This window comes from Saccostrea echinata, unplaced genomic scaffold, assembly GCF_033153115.1.
Source record: "Saccostrea echinata isolate AGI-Se365-2 ecotype Australia unplaced genomic scaffold, CSIRO_AGI_Sech_v1 ptg000009l, whole genome shotgun sequence".
Lineage (NCBI taxonomy): Eukaryota > Metazoa > Mollusca > Bivalvia > Ostreida > Ostreidae > Saccostrea > Saccostrea echinata.
In genome coordinates this window covers 20,712,240-20,728,225 of record NW_026889758.1, presented here as the reverse complement: position 1 = coordinate 20,728,225, position 15,986 = coordinate 20,712,240, and the positions used below count along the sequence as shown (strand labels likewise).

Genomic DNA, 15,986 nt, shown 5'->3' with positions numbered 1-15,986 from the left:
TTTCCCTCGAAAAAAAGTTGAAAACCTAACGACATAGAATAGTGTAATATTTTATGTCATCCCGATCCCGACTGAATTTCAAATCCGTTGTTTATTGAAATAATAATTTTACTACATAATTTTACAATTCTTTTTCACATAATTTTTTATTTGATTTCATTTTTTGAGTTATATACAACTCTTTGTCATTAACTCTAGCGTAAAACTTACTTGAAAAAATAATTTTAAAATAACACAAAGTATAATCAAGTCTTCATAGATTAGTATTCTATTGAAATTAAGCATAACACCTGGCACAATATTCTTTTTTTTTAAATCTATTTTGTTTTTGTGTGATATATTGGTTATTTAAAACATAAATATTTCATTTACAAACAATAAATAATTAAAAATCATTAGGGTTCTCTAGGGTTCTTTAGAGTTCTCTAGGGTTCTCTGTTTAGTAGTATTCTCTGCCCTTGATTCCACCCACTGCCGCTAGGAATTTCATTTCGGTAAACCTCGGATGATTCCATCGCCTTCATCAAACGATGTTTTCTGTCCTTTTCATGCTACGTGTGCTCTGCGGCACAGAGAGCCAGGGAACCAAGCTAATTTTGGTCTACCCTTATATATCGGCTGAGTAGTTCCGAATATACAGATTGTGACGGAAGCTCGGTGCACTCGGCACACTTCGACCGACCGATATTCGTACCTCATTTGATGAAGAAAACGGAATCGTTCGAGGCTTGCCGAATTACCCATTAGACGTACCCTGACTTTGGTTAACGGGCACAAGCCACTCGGCACACTTCGGCCGATTCGTACCTCATCTAATGATGAAGTAGACTGGTATATTATCGCGCATATCAGACAGGCAAGCCAGTCTAATGATGGTGACGGAATCAGCCGAGGTTTGCCGAATGGGGCGCAAGCGCCCCCCAAAAGAATGTCAGACACCTCGGCCCATTGACATTTCGGCCCACATCTCGGCTCAGACGAGTCGGCCCAATAATTAAGACAGGTCGGCCCATACATAAGACACCTCGGCCCAAGCAAAATTTTACTATGAAATTATATCCCGATATATATTTCCAATTTTTGGAGTTGAATTAAATATTTGATTGAAAAAAAGTACATGAATAAACCATCAAGATTTAAAAAAAAAAAAAAAGACCTTCCACGAGCACATTGACGATATTCAAGGAATGAGAATACAATGCTATTAATTAAAGTGCTAATTGATAAACAAACAGAATGCCGCGGCGCATCCTTTGGAGGGTCAAGTGCGTGTTATATTGGTGACAACAGGGAGATAATTACAAGCAGGCTCAGTAATTAATGTATTAGATCCAATGAATGCATGTTCTCATTTATTTCTTAAAAAAAAAACACTTCCATTCATAAAATTTATCGTCGCTTATAACTAGTTCGAGTCCGGGTTTTTTTCCAGGCTACTTGTATCAAAGCAAGTGCGTGTGCTTTTCAAAAAAAGAAACATACAATTAAGTATAGACCAATAATGCAATTTATTTTACGTGTTTAAAATATGTATCTTTATACGACAATTTATCTAGACATATAGATCTATATAAATTTCTTGGGGGGGGGGGGGGTTAATACAAGAGTAACGGTCGCGATCATGATATTGCAGAAAAAATAACATTTTCCACTTGAAATACATATAAAATGAAAGACTGTTCTAATTAAGTTAAAAAAATAAAACGATTATCTATCAAAGACCCTTCATTTTTTATTTAAAAAAATCGTTTAATAGTCAGAAAGAATAATAACACCAATAATAATATCAATTCAGACGTTGGGTAAATATGTTAATTTTTCTCCATCATAAAATTTTGCTTGGGCCGAGGTGTCTTTTATATGGGCCGACGTGTCAACAATCTTGGGCCGACCTGTCAGGGCCGAGATGTCAAGCGTGACGGGCCGAGATGTCTGTCTACCCCCCCCCCCCTTCCCCCCAAAACACCTTTGTAATTCCTAGCGACAGCGACTTGAATCAAGGGCAGAGAACCAGTGCTATCGACCCATTCCACTACTCGTGCTCGAGCCCGATTGAATTCTAATTGAACAATTCTTTTATGTAGTAATCAAATAAATGAATTGAAATCTATAAGGTGTAACCAGGGACCTATATACTAAGTTAGTTTATAGGTCCCTGGTGTAACCCAACTTATGATCAATTCAAGCAAATTAATAATTTAATTAATTTGCATGAATTTATTCTACTTGAATAAACAGTGATTTCTGTTTATTAATATACTTCATTGTCTTTGAACATTTTTCCTGGGGTAAAAAACATACCCTATGTTGAAAATGAAATAGATAAGATTAATATTTACCCTTCATACAATGTAATTTTCTCAATGTCAACATAATATATTTTACTTTAGTGTATAAAGGGTCCTTAAAAGGTTTATTTCATTCACTTAGAAAGTTGCAGGGTATTTACATTAAAAAAACCCACCACACACGCACATACATTTGCTATGAATCAAAATAAGAGAAAAATGGGCATTTAAAATTATTTTATTTAACTGAAACATCACTGCACATTTTATTACAATGATCCATTAAAAATATCACATCTGTTGGAATATTTCATACGAAGTATCATGAAACCATAAATTATGGTTGAGAATGAGGATTCATTACTTTCATGGATGGGGGCACTGTCTGTTTAATGATAAATTTATCTGGAGACACGACTAAGTCCTTGGATCTCTGTATATATACTGGAGGTTTCTTATCTACAACTGTTTCTTTGGTTATTATTATTTCCTCAATGTCAGAATTAGGTGTTTCATACATTGGCTCCAGTAGAATACTCTCCTGTAAAATAAGAAGAAAATGTCTTATTTCTCTAAAAAAGAATATCAAACTATCATTTATACAATGTATCAAATAATGGTTGACAGTGCTACAGAATTAATATGTTTTATAATACAAACATGAAATATGCAATAAAATCCTCATGTTATGCACCTTAGTCACTCTACCATAAAAAAAAAACTCTTTACAGAAACTATATGCATGGTTATTATGAATTGTTATAAAAGTAATCATTGTTTTATATGAATAAGTACTAAATAAACAATATGTACATTACTACATGTAATACTCCGTAATTCATACTAATTTTTTATTTCAGTACTATGTAAATCTCATTACCAGTCTGCTTCTGAGTGCTCTGGCACCAGTTCCTGAAGCTTTAGCTTTCTCTGCAATGGCAACCAAAGCTTCCTCCTCAAACTTTAACTTTGCCTACAGTTAGTAAACACAAATAGGAGTCAGAAATATGGCAAAATAAAAATATAAATATTTAGTACAAATAATATTTATCTCAATTTAATTAAACCTACCCCATCCATTTCAAGGAGAGTTTCATACTGTGGAATCAATGCATTTTTGGGTTCTTTAAGGATCTGTATCAACATTTCAGTGGTCATGTTTTCAAACACAGCGAATACTGGTATTCTGCCTATGAATTCTGGAATCATACCAAAGTTGACAAGATCATCTACTTCTACTGCTCGGAGAATCTCATCCTTCTTCTGGTCCGAGTCATCAGTGTTGTGGGAAGTCTCCAAAACATTACTGTGATCTTCTTGAGGGTCTGATGTAAATCCAAATGGCTAAAAAAATAAAATTCAACTGTTAAAAAAGAAGTTTACTCTAAAATTAGATGAACAGATAGACTGAATGTTTTTTAAACACCGAAAAAAATTTGAGTTTCTTTCAAATTAATAAATGCAGGGTTACACAATAATGAAATAACTTTCTCTGTATTTACCTTGATGTTGGCTCTCTTTTGAATAATGTTTGTGAGACCACTGAACGCACCAGAAAAGATGAAGAGAATGTTAGTTGTATCCACATCAATTGTTTTTTTCCCGCTACCACTCAAGTCAGGAACTTTAATAACTGCTCCCTCCATCATCTTGAGGAGACTTTGCTGGACCCCCTCCCCACCAACATCTCGCTGGAACTGACCACCTTTCTTGGAACTGATTTTGTCCACTTCGTCCAAAAACACTATACCTACAATGTAAATAATCAAATATCAGTGTAGACATTTAGTGTAGTATACTAGTGAGTTAGTGTTAAATAATCAAATGTCAGTGTAGACATTTAGTGTAGTATACTAGTGAGTTAGTGTTAAATAATCAAATGTCAGTGTAGACATTTAGTGTAGTATACTAGTGAGTTAGTGTTAAATAATCAAATGTCAGTGTAGACATTTAGTGTAGTATACTAGTGAGTTAGTGTTAAATAATCAAATGTCAGTGTAGACATTTAGTGTAGTATACTAGTGAGTTAGTGTTGTTACATGTTGAGTATAATTGACTTTTTTTAAACACAAAATGAATCTTTGCAAAAATATATTGCCATCTTTTGAAAAATTATCATTTGATAATTTGGATATTTACAATTAATAAAAACTCAAAAAGATATTTTTGAATAAATGTTCATGGCCTCTCTGAGTCATTTTGCCTTACAGACATACTACAGATGTTCTGTGCCCCTTCTTAACTATGGACTTCAATATCACAAAACTAGATCTGGTTGTTTCTGAGAGAAAAACTAAGGAAGCAATAACCAGAAAAAGTGGGAAGGAAAAAAGGACCCCCTGTTCTTGCATTGATGAAAAAAATGAGTCCATCACTCCCTGGTTTATAATAAAGAAGTTGAAATTAATTGTAGTAGTCTAGTTAAACAGTTTTTGTTCAAAAAGATAAAACAAAAGGAAAAAAAAAAAGATGAAAAATGATTAAATGATGATCAGAAAGCTTACTTGCTCTAAGGTTAAGTTGAGCTAATAAAGCAAATGTTTGCATACCTTGTTGACATTTTTCCACATTGAACTTTGCATTCTGTAGAAGACGTCCCACTACATTCTCTACATCCTCCCCAACATAGCCAGCCTGCGTCAGACTTGTACAATCACAGATCACTATAGGCACATTCAAGATTTCAGACAGAACTTGAGCAATGTATGTTTTACCTAAAAATGTGATCAAAATAAAATGGCAAAAATTATTATAACAACTTCCTTCATGAGTCTTGGGTATGATTTGCTTTTGTTTTATTTTACCAAGTAAGCACAAGGAATGGGGGAATAACCATAATTTATATAAGAGCTTCCATTGATAGATTCAATTTAAGTAAAAAGAAAACAACAATGAAAGACCTTAATACAAATTGACTTTTAGTATGGTATCTCTTTGTTTTCGTTAAAAAAAATTTATAAGTTGATCCATATAACAATACTTTTTATGAATTAATATACAGTCTAGTCTCATAAATTTGGATGTCTGTGTTCCCAAGCAAATTGTCAAGATAAGTGAAGAATCCAGATAATTAAAATGTACATTTTATGATTGGTAGATACAATTGTTAAATTCTGTTCTCTGAATTTTCAACAGGAATGTGAATTGTCCAGATTATTGGTGTCCCAATTAACCAGACTCCACTGTATTGATATCGAATATTTCATCAATAACAGCTCTAATTTAAATATACAAAATTTTCTAAGTTCTGACCTGTTCCTGTTGGTCCCAGCATCAGAATGTTAGTTTTGTCTATCTGTATATCAGAACTCTCCTTTTGTTTGACTACAGGAGTTACAGGGATTGAATCCGATCTTGCTCTAAGACCTTCACTTGCTACAGCAGCTCGAATGTCCAGGCCTAGACCATGGGAATGGGGTTTCCTTTGTTTTTCATACACTAATACATCTTGCAGGAGAAAAATTTTACTTTTAAGTTTGTGTAAGCAAACACAATACATGTATAAGATTTCTTCATTAATTAAATAAATACATGTACATTGGAATATTTTTACTCAGGAGAAATGTATTTGTATTAGGGATGTCAATTTAGTCAATAATTCATTTTTGAATATTCAATGAAAGTATTCGAATATATTTGCATATTCGATAAAATTAATAAAATCTGTTTTATTTTAAATATGCATCATCCTACTCTCATGAAAGGTTTAGCGTAGATATACTTATATTGGAAGTAAAATTGTATGAAGACTTTTGTGGGTGTACAATAAGAAATTCCATGTGATATTTGTCAATGTTTGAAATAAATAATTCATTTAAATGTAGAAAAGTATAATTTTAACAAATGAAACATGTGTATTTATAGTAGCTTCAACTGAGGAACCAGTCATCTTACAAAAGGCAAGATAGTCGTAACGGTATACTGTTCAGATTTCAATATGTGTAATAAATTACAACTATCTGCCTAATAAGAGATATGATTATAATCTTTGGTACAATGTTTTTAAAATATAAACAAATATTTCCATAGACAATTTTCCAAGGTAATTAACTAATTTCCCGATGATAAATATAAAATTCAGGATTATGTACAACCCGAGATAATCAAGTAATTTACATATTTATTCTGAAATTAAAGCCTTTACAATATTAATTAGACTGATTCTATCGGACATTCATTCAATGATCAATTAAATTTATTTTGATAAGTATACTCAGGCCTATTAGACAATCTAAGATTTCATTTTGTTGTCCTCGATTCTAGATCCGATCGTAACTAACTAATAAAAACTATGAAAGTACGTTTTGTATTATACATAAAGCATTATTGTACAATTCCTTAACACCTTACTCAAAACAAAATACATGTATTTTAGTAGATCTATATGATAAGAAAGTAGTGAAAGAAATCAGGCAATCGAAATTGATCACTAGTAAATTAAACAGGGATAATTTCAGCACTGTTCTAATAAAAATTTATTAACCACAGTACTTCTTTTTATGAAATCTGAAAAACAACGAATATTCGGATCTTAAGGACCCTCTCTACACCAGTGCAGAATGTTTTTGGGACATTGAGAAAATTACACTGAATAAAGGTGTAAATATTGAGCTTATCTATTTAATTTTCAATATATGGTGCGTGGCATTTACCCCCAGGAAAAATGTTCAAACACAACACAGTATCAGTGAACAGAAATCACTGTTGTTTATTTCCATGGAGAACATACATGTAAATAATATGTTCAATTAATTTATCTTGGCCTTTTAAAATGTTAAGAATACTTGAATTGATTACAAATTGAGTAATATGCTGTAAATTTCTATCTATTGGAATTTAGATCTAAGGGCAGATCACTCTAACTGCAGAAAAATACCATAGAATCAGAACTCTTTAGTGTGCAGTGTAGAGAGGGTTCTTAAATTCATATTCTAATATCAACTCATCGAATGAATATTCGAATGTTCGAATATTCGTTGCCATCCCTAATTTGTAAATACTACCCAGTAGTATTTTTTTTAATTCAAAGATTTAATCTGAGGGATTTTGTAATACAGTAATACCTTACATTATCTGTGCTTAATCAAAGAATCAAGGGAGATGCTTTTTTAAATGCTATACACACACACCTTGCCTCTCTCTTTCCTCTGCCCACTTTTGTTTCTGTATTTTGGCTTTGTGTTGGTTTATCCTTTTATAATGATTATAAACAGCCACTGCTAACACTTTCTTGGCATGATCTTGTCCAATTATGTATTGATTTAATTTGTTCACTATCTGAAAAAAGTGTTAGAGAAACATCATATTTATTGTAATATATATTTGACTGATAAGCAACACATAAATTTTTTGTGGTTAATACTAAAAAATTTTCTAATTTTAGAATCCAGAAACTTAAATGTTTGCAAATTTTACAATAAAAATTCATCACAGACACTTGGAAGGTAAAATGTTTAAACATTTCTACAGCAGGGTTTGACATTAACTTTTATGAGTACTAGACCAGTCGGGCTACTTCCAATAATTTTTACTAGCCCTGACCCTAAAATCACTAACCCTGACCAAACCTGCATTTTTTTTTTAATCGCTAATTTTAACGAGGTAATTTTGAAATTGTTTCAAACTAGCCAATTGAGTCGGGTTCATCAAGACGTGCGAGTATTGTAAGCTTTAAAGATCATTCAACGAACTTTAATAATTTTTTTATCCCTAAATATTAATAAATTAATTGCAGAATATATTTTTTCAGTAACTATTTGTTTCTACCGCGGCTTGTCTATTACAGCCGTGGCTAAAATTAGCGATTGTGTCATTACAGGGATTTTTTTTCTTTACAGAGCGATAGCTGTGTTTACAATCGGAAATATTAAGAAAAATTCTTTAAAAGTTTTGAGAATATTTATTTGAAAGACTGAAATGGGTTTTAACAGTAATTTTATTAACACGACCAATCGGTCTAGTTCACGTACATTTTACACGACCGGACTACTCATTTACTAGACTGGGTAGGTCGGACGTGCCTTAGTGTCAAACCCTGTACAGCAACACATAATTATAGCAAACTTACTTATACTGAATTCATGCTAAGCCTTACAGCTGAGTAATTTTGAATCCCCTTGGTTTTAAAACATATTGTAATCTTAACAGATATAACAAATTATAACAAATCAGAATTGTATGTCCCTGGCACTTTGCTATAAGAGTGTTTTCCTGTATACTATATGTAATTGAAAATGGATTTAAATGGATTTAATTTTTAAAAGTTCATGTAGATTTGAAATTATGAATTTAGACTTCCACACAGGCATGTGTCTAGTGCATCCTAGTAAGTATCATGCATGACAGTATAAAAATCTCAGCTCATACCAAAAAAAAAAAAACAAAAACAAACAAACAAACAAAAGAAAACAAAACCAAACCTTTAACTGAAATATATTACTTATTTACATTTAAATATTTGAATATTTCATTGACATACACAGAAATTAAAATTGACATACACAGAAATTAAAAATCTGTGACTTTATTTTCTTATCTTAATCTTAATTTTTTTGGAAATTATTAATTTCTTAGAAACATTAAATATTTGAAAGTTTATAACACTTCTGTTAAGAAGGGCATTTTTAATGCATTAAAATGAGGGGGTAGAATTATCATTAAATATTTCCATGTAAACTCAATATATACCTCTGCTGGTTCCATCAACTTATCCTTTGGAAAGTCTTGTTTTGAAGAGGAAAATAAAACCTCATTACAATTTTCACATTTTACACTTGTTACTGAAAGAAGAGAAAAACATTATAACTATTCTTGTTTTTATCTGCATGATTAATAACAAGAATAGTGATGTAACTTTGACTTGACTCACTCAAAATTTGACAATTCTTACTTACAAATAGTAGTGTCCTTGTGAAACATTGTGTAGCCACAGTGGGGACACATTGTGTGCCCCTTCGAGCCTGATCCTCCCTTTTTATTACCACCCCCTGCACTGCCATAATAAGTGTATGTTTTCCGCCGACTAAAAAATGCACTGGTGGAAAAGGGAAGGGTCCTGCCTTTATGGTGGGAGTAAATGGCTGGAGATTTCCCTAAACCTTTAAAATGATATTGTATATTTAACATTATTAGATATTCAAATGCACAGGTGTGTGTATCTTAACAATGTGATATCTTATATACATATATGAATACAAATAAAAGGTATCATACACGTAGTTTTATATATATATATATATATATATATATACTGACCCATGAACGTCATGACCTTCATGCCAAAATGGCTTTTTCTCCTTAGAGAAGTGGACAGGAAAATAATCATGACCTGTATTTAACTATTAATCATCAAGTCAACCATGGCATGCAAGGCCTAATTTACTTCAACTTCAATGTGGATACTCTTGAAAATCCATCGCGGACATTTATTGGTGAGAAAACTCTGTACATGTGTGCAGTGGAATGGCAGTGTCCAAATGTAAAAAAAATTACTCCTTAACATATACCATACATACATTGTACAGGTCACTGTTGGTATCTTAGTATGCAGGGTAAGTGTTCCAGGGTTGAAGGTTCTGAATAGATGTTTTAAACTTCTCCAACGATGGTGTGTAGCAGGAATGAATTTTGTTGTATACATTATATATTAACCTTGTATTTTAAATATTATGTCACTATTAATGTGTTCATGCATATATTTGTATACTGCCTTATTAATTCCCCTATATCATTTGTTAATATTAACAAACCTTTACAGATCCTAGCATGAGTTGCTTCCATCAAATCCTACAGGTAATGTTTACGTTTGAGGATATAAATTTTCATTGGTTATCAATACTGAAGTTAACCTTTTGGATGTTACTAATTTCAGTCAAAGTTCATACCCTTGGGGTGTTAAAGTTTCTATTGTTTCCAAAGACTATATAAACCCCTGTAACTGTTAGACACGTGCGGAAACTTGGAAAGCATTAATTTGCTGTAAGTTCTCTCACTTTAATAAAGGTCTATTAGGTATTTAACAGGTTGCACAACTAGAAATTATGTTAAGATATTAGGCATTTTGACTAAATTGTCGTCTATTGCTCCTGTTAAATTTATTAGGCCATAAATCTAAAAGTTATGAGTTAGGTTTTAGGATAGTCCTTAATAAATAAGGGGTTTTTCTAAATTACCCTAGGCCTTTTCCCCTGGCTAGGTTGGGCTAAATCTAGAACCACTAACGAAAATGGTATTCTAAGGTTTACTCCTATTACAGGTGAAAGTATAGCTGATTCTGGTAGAGTGTTCCAGTAGTAGATTGTTCTTTAGTCAATATTAAACAAGATCTTTCAAATAAGTTTGTAGAATTTAAGAATAAGGCACTTGTCTATAAGTTATAACTGATATATGATAGATCCTACACTACAGTACCTTTTACCCGGCATGTTCCTGAATGTTGAATTCCTGCTAAAGAACGCCGAAATATACGTACACAAAACCTGTGTAAAGCGACTGAAGCCATTGCAAAGAACCGTGTGCTCTTTTTTGACAGAAAAATAAAACGGATGCTTAAAAGATTAATGCATTCTTGATTTCATAAATGGAAAACGGTTCGCAGCTGTTGTAAACTTGAGCAATGTCAAGGTCATCAATTGTTGGGAGGTATTATTATAATTTGTTTGAAGTGTGTGTAAGTGGTATTTTTATTCTTAAAATTTTTGAAACGGAGTAAGTTTTAAAAAAAAAAAACTTTAGATTTTTTTTTGATTAAACACAATTTTATATTTTGTAAGCTCACAAAACAAATAGGAAATCAATGCAGTTAAAAGAAATTTATTTACAATAAGATCTCCCTGTGAACAAAATGAAAATAGGAAATTGAGCCCGATGTGAATTTCGCATGCTCATACTCTGTTGTTTAACATGTTTAATGTCATAATGTGTCCTATTTATACACAGATGCAAAGAATTGTGCTATATATTTGTTAACATAACATTTTCTTGGTGTTTGAATAGAAATTCTTTCAACATCGGTAGGTACAGGACTTTTCTGTAGTCCAGCTTTTATGTGATGAAATCACGTGTAATTTATAAAAGCAAGTATCTATAACCGATGACTGTTTGAAGTAGGTGACTGGTGTTTGAGAAGTTCTACCGAAATATTGACAAGTGACACGTCTTCTGATGTTATGCAGAGTTCTAAGTCGTTGACATTGACTAAACTATAAGGTATCAGGTTCGTTCGCCCTGTCTACCTGTTCGCATGAGTCCGTTCGCGCAGGGTCCGTTCGCCTTTATTCTCGTTCGCCCTATATCTCGTTCGCCCTATTATATATATATACAGTATATAGTAAATATCAACATTTATTATTAATTTTATTCAATATTTTACGACTTTGTGTTTTTTTTCAAATGTTGCTACGGGTATTTTTTTTTATTTACCGTAATCTTAATTAAATAATTCAAATTTGATATTTATGCTCTTTACATGCTTAATTGATTTAATTATACTTAATAATGTCACTGTAATTTAGGGGATCATACAATCTGCGTTATGTTTTGAAAACAATTAAAGGACTGAGACGTTAATTTTCTGTTGGTCTGCCGGGTCTTTGATAGTACAGGTACCACATGCATACGTCTGTTGTCTCCCGTGCGCAATTTATGTACCAAAGTACATATAATTTATTTTAAAAAATCCATTGGGTCATTATTCAACTTTCTGCAATATAAATAAGGCGAACGGACCCTGGGCGAACAAGTTTTAGGGCGCTCGAAATCTGGGCGAACGGGAATTAGGGCGAACGGCGTCAAGGGCGAACAAGTTTTAGGGCGCACGAACATACAACCAAACTATAACAGCTTTTTAACAGGTCCAGTATAATCAGAGCTTGAATTACTATATAGCTTTATTTAGCTACCCAAAGTAGCTTTATTTAGCTATAAATCATGTTAAAGCTATATATGGCATATCTGAGCTTGAAAAATAATAATACAAGATTGAGTGTAAATACACATGATATAATATGTTATTTACGTTACAATAACAATCACAGTTGCAAGAGATACAATTTGATGAATGATTTTTTCGTGCATTGTTTTCAGAACAGTTCAAAGTTGAAAACTTTAAATTTTTCACAGTACCTAATTGTAACTTTTTTATTTGCTGAAAAATAGCACATTTAAGAAAAAAGTATGATAAAAAAGCTAAATCAAACAATTTTGAATAGCCACACATTAAGCTTTATAGCTAATTCAAGAGATTTTGCCAGACCTGTTGAAGTCTATTTTATTAATAGGTCTTATATAATACATGTTATTAATTAACAACTTTGATAATGGTAGAATTACTCAATTGTTTAATGGTGATTTTTTTTTCTTTCAGATGGCTGGTAGAGGAAGAGGCAGAGGAAAAAATGTTTCTTTTAATGTTGAAGCTTTAGGTTTTGGGAGAGGGGAAGCCCTTCCAGGTCCCATCTCACAGCCACCACCACTTTTTCCAGTAATGCAGTTTTTAAAATTTTTGATTTTTTTAAAATTTATTTATATTGATCAAAATGGAAGATAATTAACATGTAAAGGTTAAGTAATTAAATTGTGAACAAAATGATTTTAATACATGAAAATAACATCAAAATATACAATTGCATGTGCTCATGATGTGTAGTTAGTGTGTACAATAACAAATGTATATTTACAAAAGTCAATCAATAAAATAATACCTAATTTATTAGATTGCTGAGTTCAAGCCAATTCCCTTTGAACAAAGTGAAGAGTTTGACTATATGTTGGCTCTGAAGCAGGAGTTTCTTGGAAACATTCGTAAATCTCCATTTTACCTTCAAGCAGCAAACAAGAAAAAGGATATCGAGAGATACTCAGACAAGTATCAGGTTATAACAGAAGTCAATGGAAAATGGAAGCCAGGTGTCTGCACTTACTAAGTTTTACTAATCAATTAAGAAATATTTAACATTGTTCAGCATTTTAATTTTGTATCAATACTTGTATTTAACCACAAAGTCAGAAACTGTTAATTAGCATTCATGTTTTATGTACAGCCCTTTGAACCCTTTCATCCGTTTGTCAACATGTTGTTTTTTTTAATCTTGTATATGGGTACTTTTAGTAAAAAAAAAAAAAAAAAAAAATCAGGAAATTATGAAACAAAAAACAAACAATTGAACATAGATTTACACTTCAAGGAACAGGTGTCTGACAATATCTGACATTAAAAATTGAACAACATGGACTGATTTTGGCACTTTTCAGATTGGAGAAGACTTCCAGCTGAATTGAAACCAAAATTGCCAAGGAAAACAAAGTCCAAAATAAAACCAACAGTAAAGGTGAAGACAATGACCAAACCCAGCACAGTAGATGTATCCAAGACCTTAGAGGTAAGCAAGAAAGTTATAGTGAGTAAAATGTCTAACACATTAATCACATGACACAGTCATCATTAATCACAAGACACAGTCATCATTAACTGTGACTTGACACAAGGCCTCTGTGGAGTGAAAAATACCCACATGTAACTTATTATTCCTTATAAAATTATATGACTCAACTAGATTTGGCCTTGTTAAATTATGTGCGGTAGTAATAAAATGAATAAAATATGTGTTGAGAAGCATAACTGTAGCAGTTAGTTATAGTTGTGGTAGTTGTGTATAAAACTCTTTAGTACATGTACTTGAGAAAAATTTACTATTTAATGTACTAAGCTGACTTTCACATTGAATGTTAGGATCATATTCAATAACATGCTCAGTATAGATTTACTGTAGTTAGTGTAAGAATGCATAGAGTGATTTATCATGTAGTTATTTAGGGTTCTGCGAGTCATTAATTAAGAATAATAATTTACTCAGGAGCTTGAGAAAACCGAGGTGGAGGAAAAGGATGAAGAGGAGGAGGAAGAAGGAGGAGGTAAAAAAGAGGAAGGTACTGTGGAGGAGGAGGACGAGGAGATTTATGATGAAGAGGATATTGAGGAGGTAAGATTATAGTTCACTCATTTTAAAAATTGAGTAATTCGTATGAAACAAAAAAATGTTGTAATAACATTTATATCATCTGTTGTTTTACTGTAAGAATGCTGTCCATAGGTAATGTTATATTGAAACATCAAATAATGTTTTATCATACAACGCATGTATACAAGTAAACCGATTTCTGTGTCTTAAGGTATGTTCATTTATACCAGTTAAGTATACTGTTTTCTGGTAGGACTTCATTTGTCAAACCGGCATATGATGAATGCATTGCTTGACCTCTGGTAACTTGGCTTGTTGCTTTGACCAGGGAATTTTGCCTACGTATGCTAACCTTGCTGGTTTGAAACTACCAATGAGGAATTTGCTGATTTTAGAGCGGCAAGACATAAAATGCAAATACTTTTTAAAAATTTCCATGTTCTTTGATTGTTTTGTTTTATTTAACAATTGTTCACTCATACCTAAAATCTATTGTTATTTTGTTAAAAAAAAATCAAATTGTTTTTTTTTCATTGAATTCCAAATTATTTACTTTTTTCCGCTAAGACATAATGCAAAATTTATATATCAACATTAATTGATCTTTATTTAGAATAATTGTTTTTGTTTTTCAACAATTTACTTTATTTCATGCTGGTCATATGACTAGAACAATTCGGGGTATGCTGATCTTGGGCAAATGAAGTCTGTCCCCTGACTTTATGTACAAAAGTACACAAATCTCGATCTTCCAAAGACTGGTTTTATCTGTTACAGGAGACAGACTACATTCTGTCATATTTTGACAATGGTGAGGAATATGGCAATGATGATGATGATGCAGATGAAGGCCCAGTGTACTGAGGGAAAGGAGAAAACTCAACAGTTTACTGAGGAAAGGGAGAAAACATGGCAGTTTTTTTTAGGAAAGGGAGGAAACTCTACAGTTTTGCTGAGGAAAGGGAGGAAACTCTTCAGTAGGAGAGAGAGAGGAAAAAATTAACCTGGTACTAAACTTTTTTTTACTAAACAGGGATGACAAGGCAACAGAACATTTTATGAGTGACAGTTATGCATTTTAAACATTGACGAAAAATCTCTTGGCCATTGAAGTTGAAGTTGCATTATTGAGAAGCTTTACAAATTTTCATACTAGACATTGTTACATGGTATTGGTAGATCAACACTTCATGATATGAAACTGAATGCTTACAAATGTTCAATGAACAATAAAACTGTTTTCCTTTCTAGTATTTTCCATGTCTCCTTTAGTTGGAAAAAAAACAAATGGGCTATAATTGGTGCAAATGTTTGATTTTCAGTAGTTTGAACGTTTTCCATCTATCTGTAACTTTTATTTTCAGGCAGTATTTGTAGATATATAGTCAGAATTTGATGCACTTCTGTGCTGGAGTTACAGATTGTTTCTGGGTTGTGGGCTTCAGACAATTTATTTCCAACTTAATGATAGTTATTGACTAAAAACCCACATAATTAGGTCACCTGAGTTAACTTGGGTGGCCAATTACTATCTGTTTTTGTCCGTCATCTTTCGTCTTCCATCGTGTGTGAACATTTGAACTTTTTCTCTGGAACCATTAATGCAAATTCTTAATTCTGGAAGAGGCATCCTTCCTCATCATAACTTTGTACTTAGATCATTAGCTTAATACCATGGAGCAAAGGAGAAGAGTTTCAAAGAATTAATGCATTTTCACTATATTATCATCCGAGTCCCACC

At 32.2% G+C, this 15,986-nt stretch overlaps 2 protein-coding genes across 2 annotated transcripts; one reads left to right on the top strand and one right to left on the bottom strand.

Annotated features, from left to right (window-relative positions):
* Nucleotides 1–2,510: 2,510 nt before the first annotated feature.
* On the bottom strand, nucleotides 2,511–10,864 carry LOC133181989 (ATP-dependent Clp protease ATP-binding subunit ClpX-like). Its single transcript, XM_061316671.1, has 10 exons — nucleotides 10,698–10,864; nucleotides 9,182–9,385; nucleotides 8,976–9,067; nucleotides 7,418–7,565; nucleotides 5,541–5,735; nucleotides 4,838–5,002; nucleotides 3,791–4,038; nucleotides 3,360–3,632; nucleotides 3,169–3,261; nucleotides 2,511–2,829 (listed from the first exon to the last, which is right to left on the bottom strand). The coding sequence occupies exons 1-10, from the start codon at nucleotides 10,786–10,788 to the stop codon at nucleotides 2,626–2,628; spliced, it is 1,713 nt and encodes a 570-aa protein (XP_061172655.1). The 5' UTR covers nucleotides 10,789–10,864; the 3' UTR covers nucleotides 2,511–2,625.
* A 341-nt stretch (nucleotides 10,865–11,205) lies between these two features.
* On the top strand, nucleotides 11,206–15,498 carry LOC133183434 (DNA-directed RNA polymerase III subunit RPC7-like). Its single transcript, XM_061318393.1, has 6 exons — nucleotides 11,206–11,299; nucleotides 12,652–12,768; nucleotides 13,001–13,193; nucleotides 13,539–13,666; nucleotides 14,141–14,266; nucleotides 15,023–15,498. Exons 2-6 carry the CDS (start codon nucleotides 12,652–12,654, stop codon nucleotides 15,107–15,109), a joined length of 651 nt encoding a protein of 216 aa, XP_061174377.1. The 5' UTR covers nucleotides 11,206–11,299; the 3' UTR covers nucleotides 15,110–15,498.
* The last annotated feature ends 488 nt before the right edge of the window (nucleotides 15,499–15,986 follow it).

Bases quoted from the DNA above. Each gene is read 5' to 3' on its own strand.
- LOC133183434 (XM_061318393.1), top strand. From the start codon at position 12,652: ATGGCTGGTAGAGGAAGAGGCAGAGGAAAAAATGTTTCTTTTAATGTT. The intron at 12,769-13,000 runs GTAATGCAGTTT...CTAATTTATTAG, and splicing joins AGCCACCACCACTTTTTCCA to ATTGCTGAGTTCAAGCCAAT. The intron at 13,194-13,538 runs GTGTCTGCACTT...GGCACTTTTCAG, and splicing joins CAATGGAAAATGGAAGCCAG to ATTGGAGAAGACTTCCAGCT.
- LOC133181989 (XM_061316671.1), bottom strand. From the start codon at position 10,788: ATGGCTTCAGTCGCTTTACACAGGTTTTGTGTACGTATATTTCGGCGT. The intron at 9,386-10,697 runs GTACTGTAGTGT...ATCATTTTAAAG, and splicing joins AGGAACATGCCGGGTAAAAG to GTTTAGGGAAATCTCCAGCC. The intron at 7,566-8,975 runs GTATATATTGAG...CACTTTTTTCAG, and splicing joins AGTTGATGGAACCAGCAGAG to ATAGTGAACAAATTAAATCA.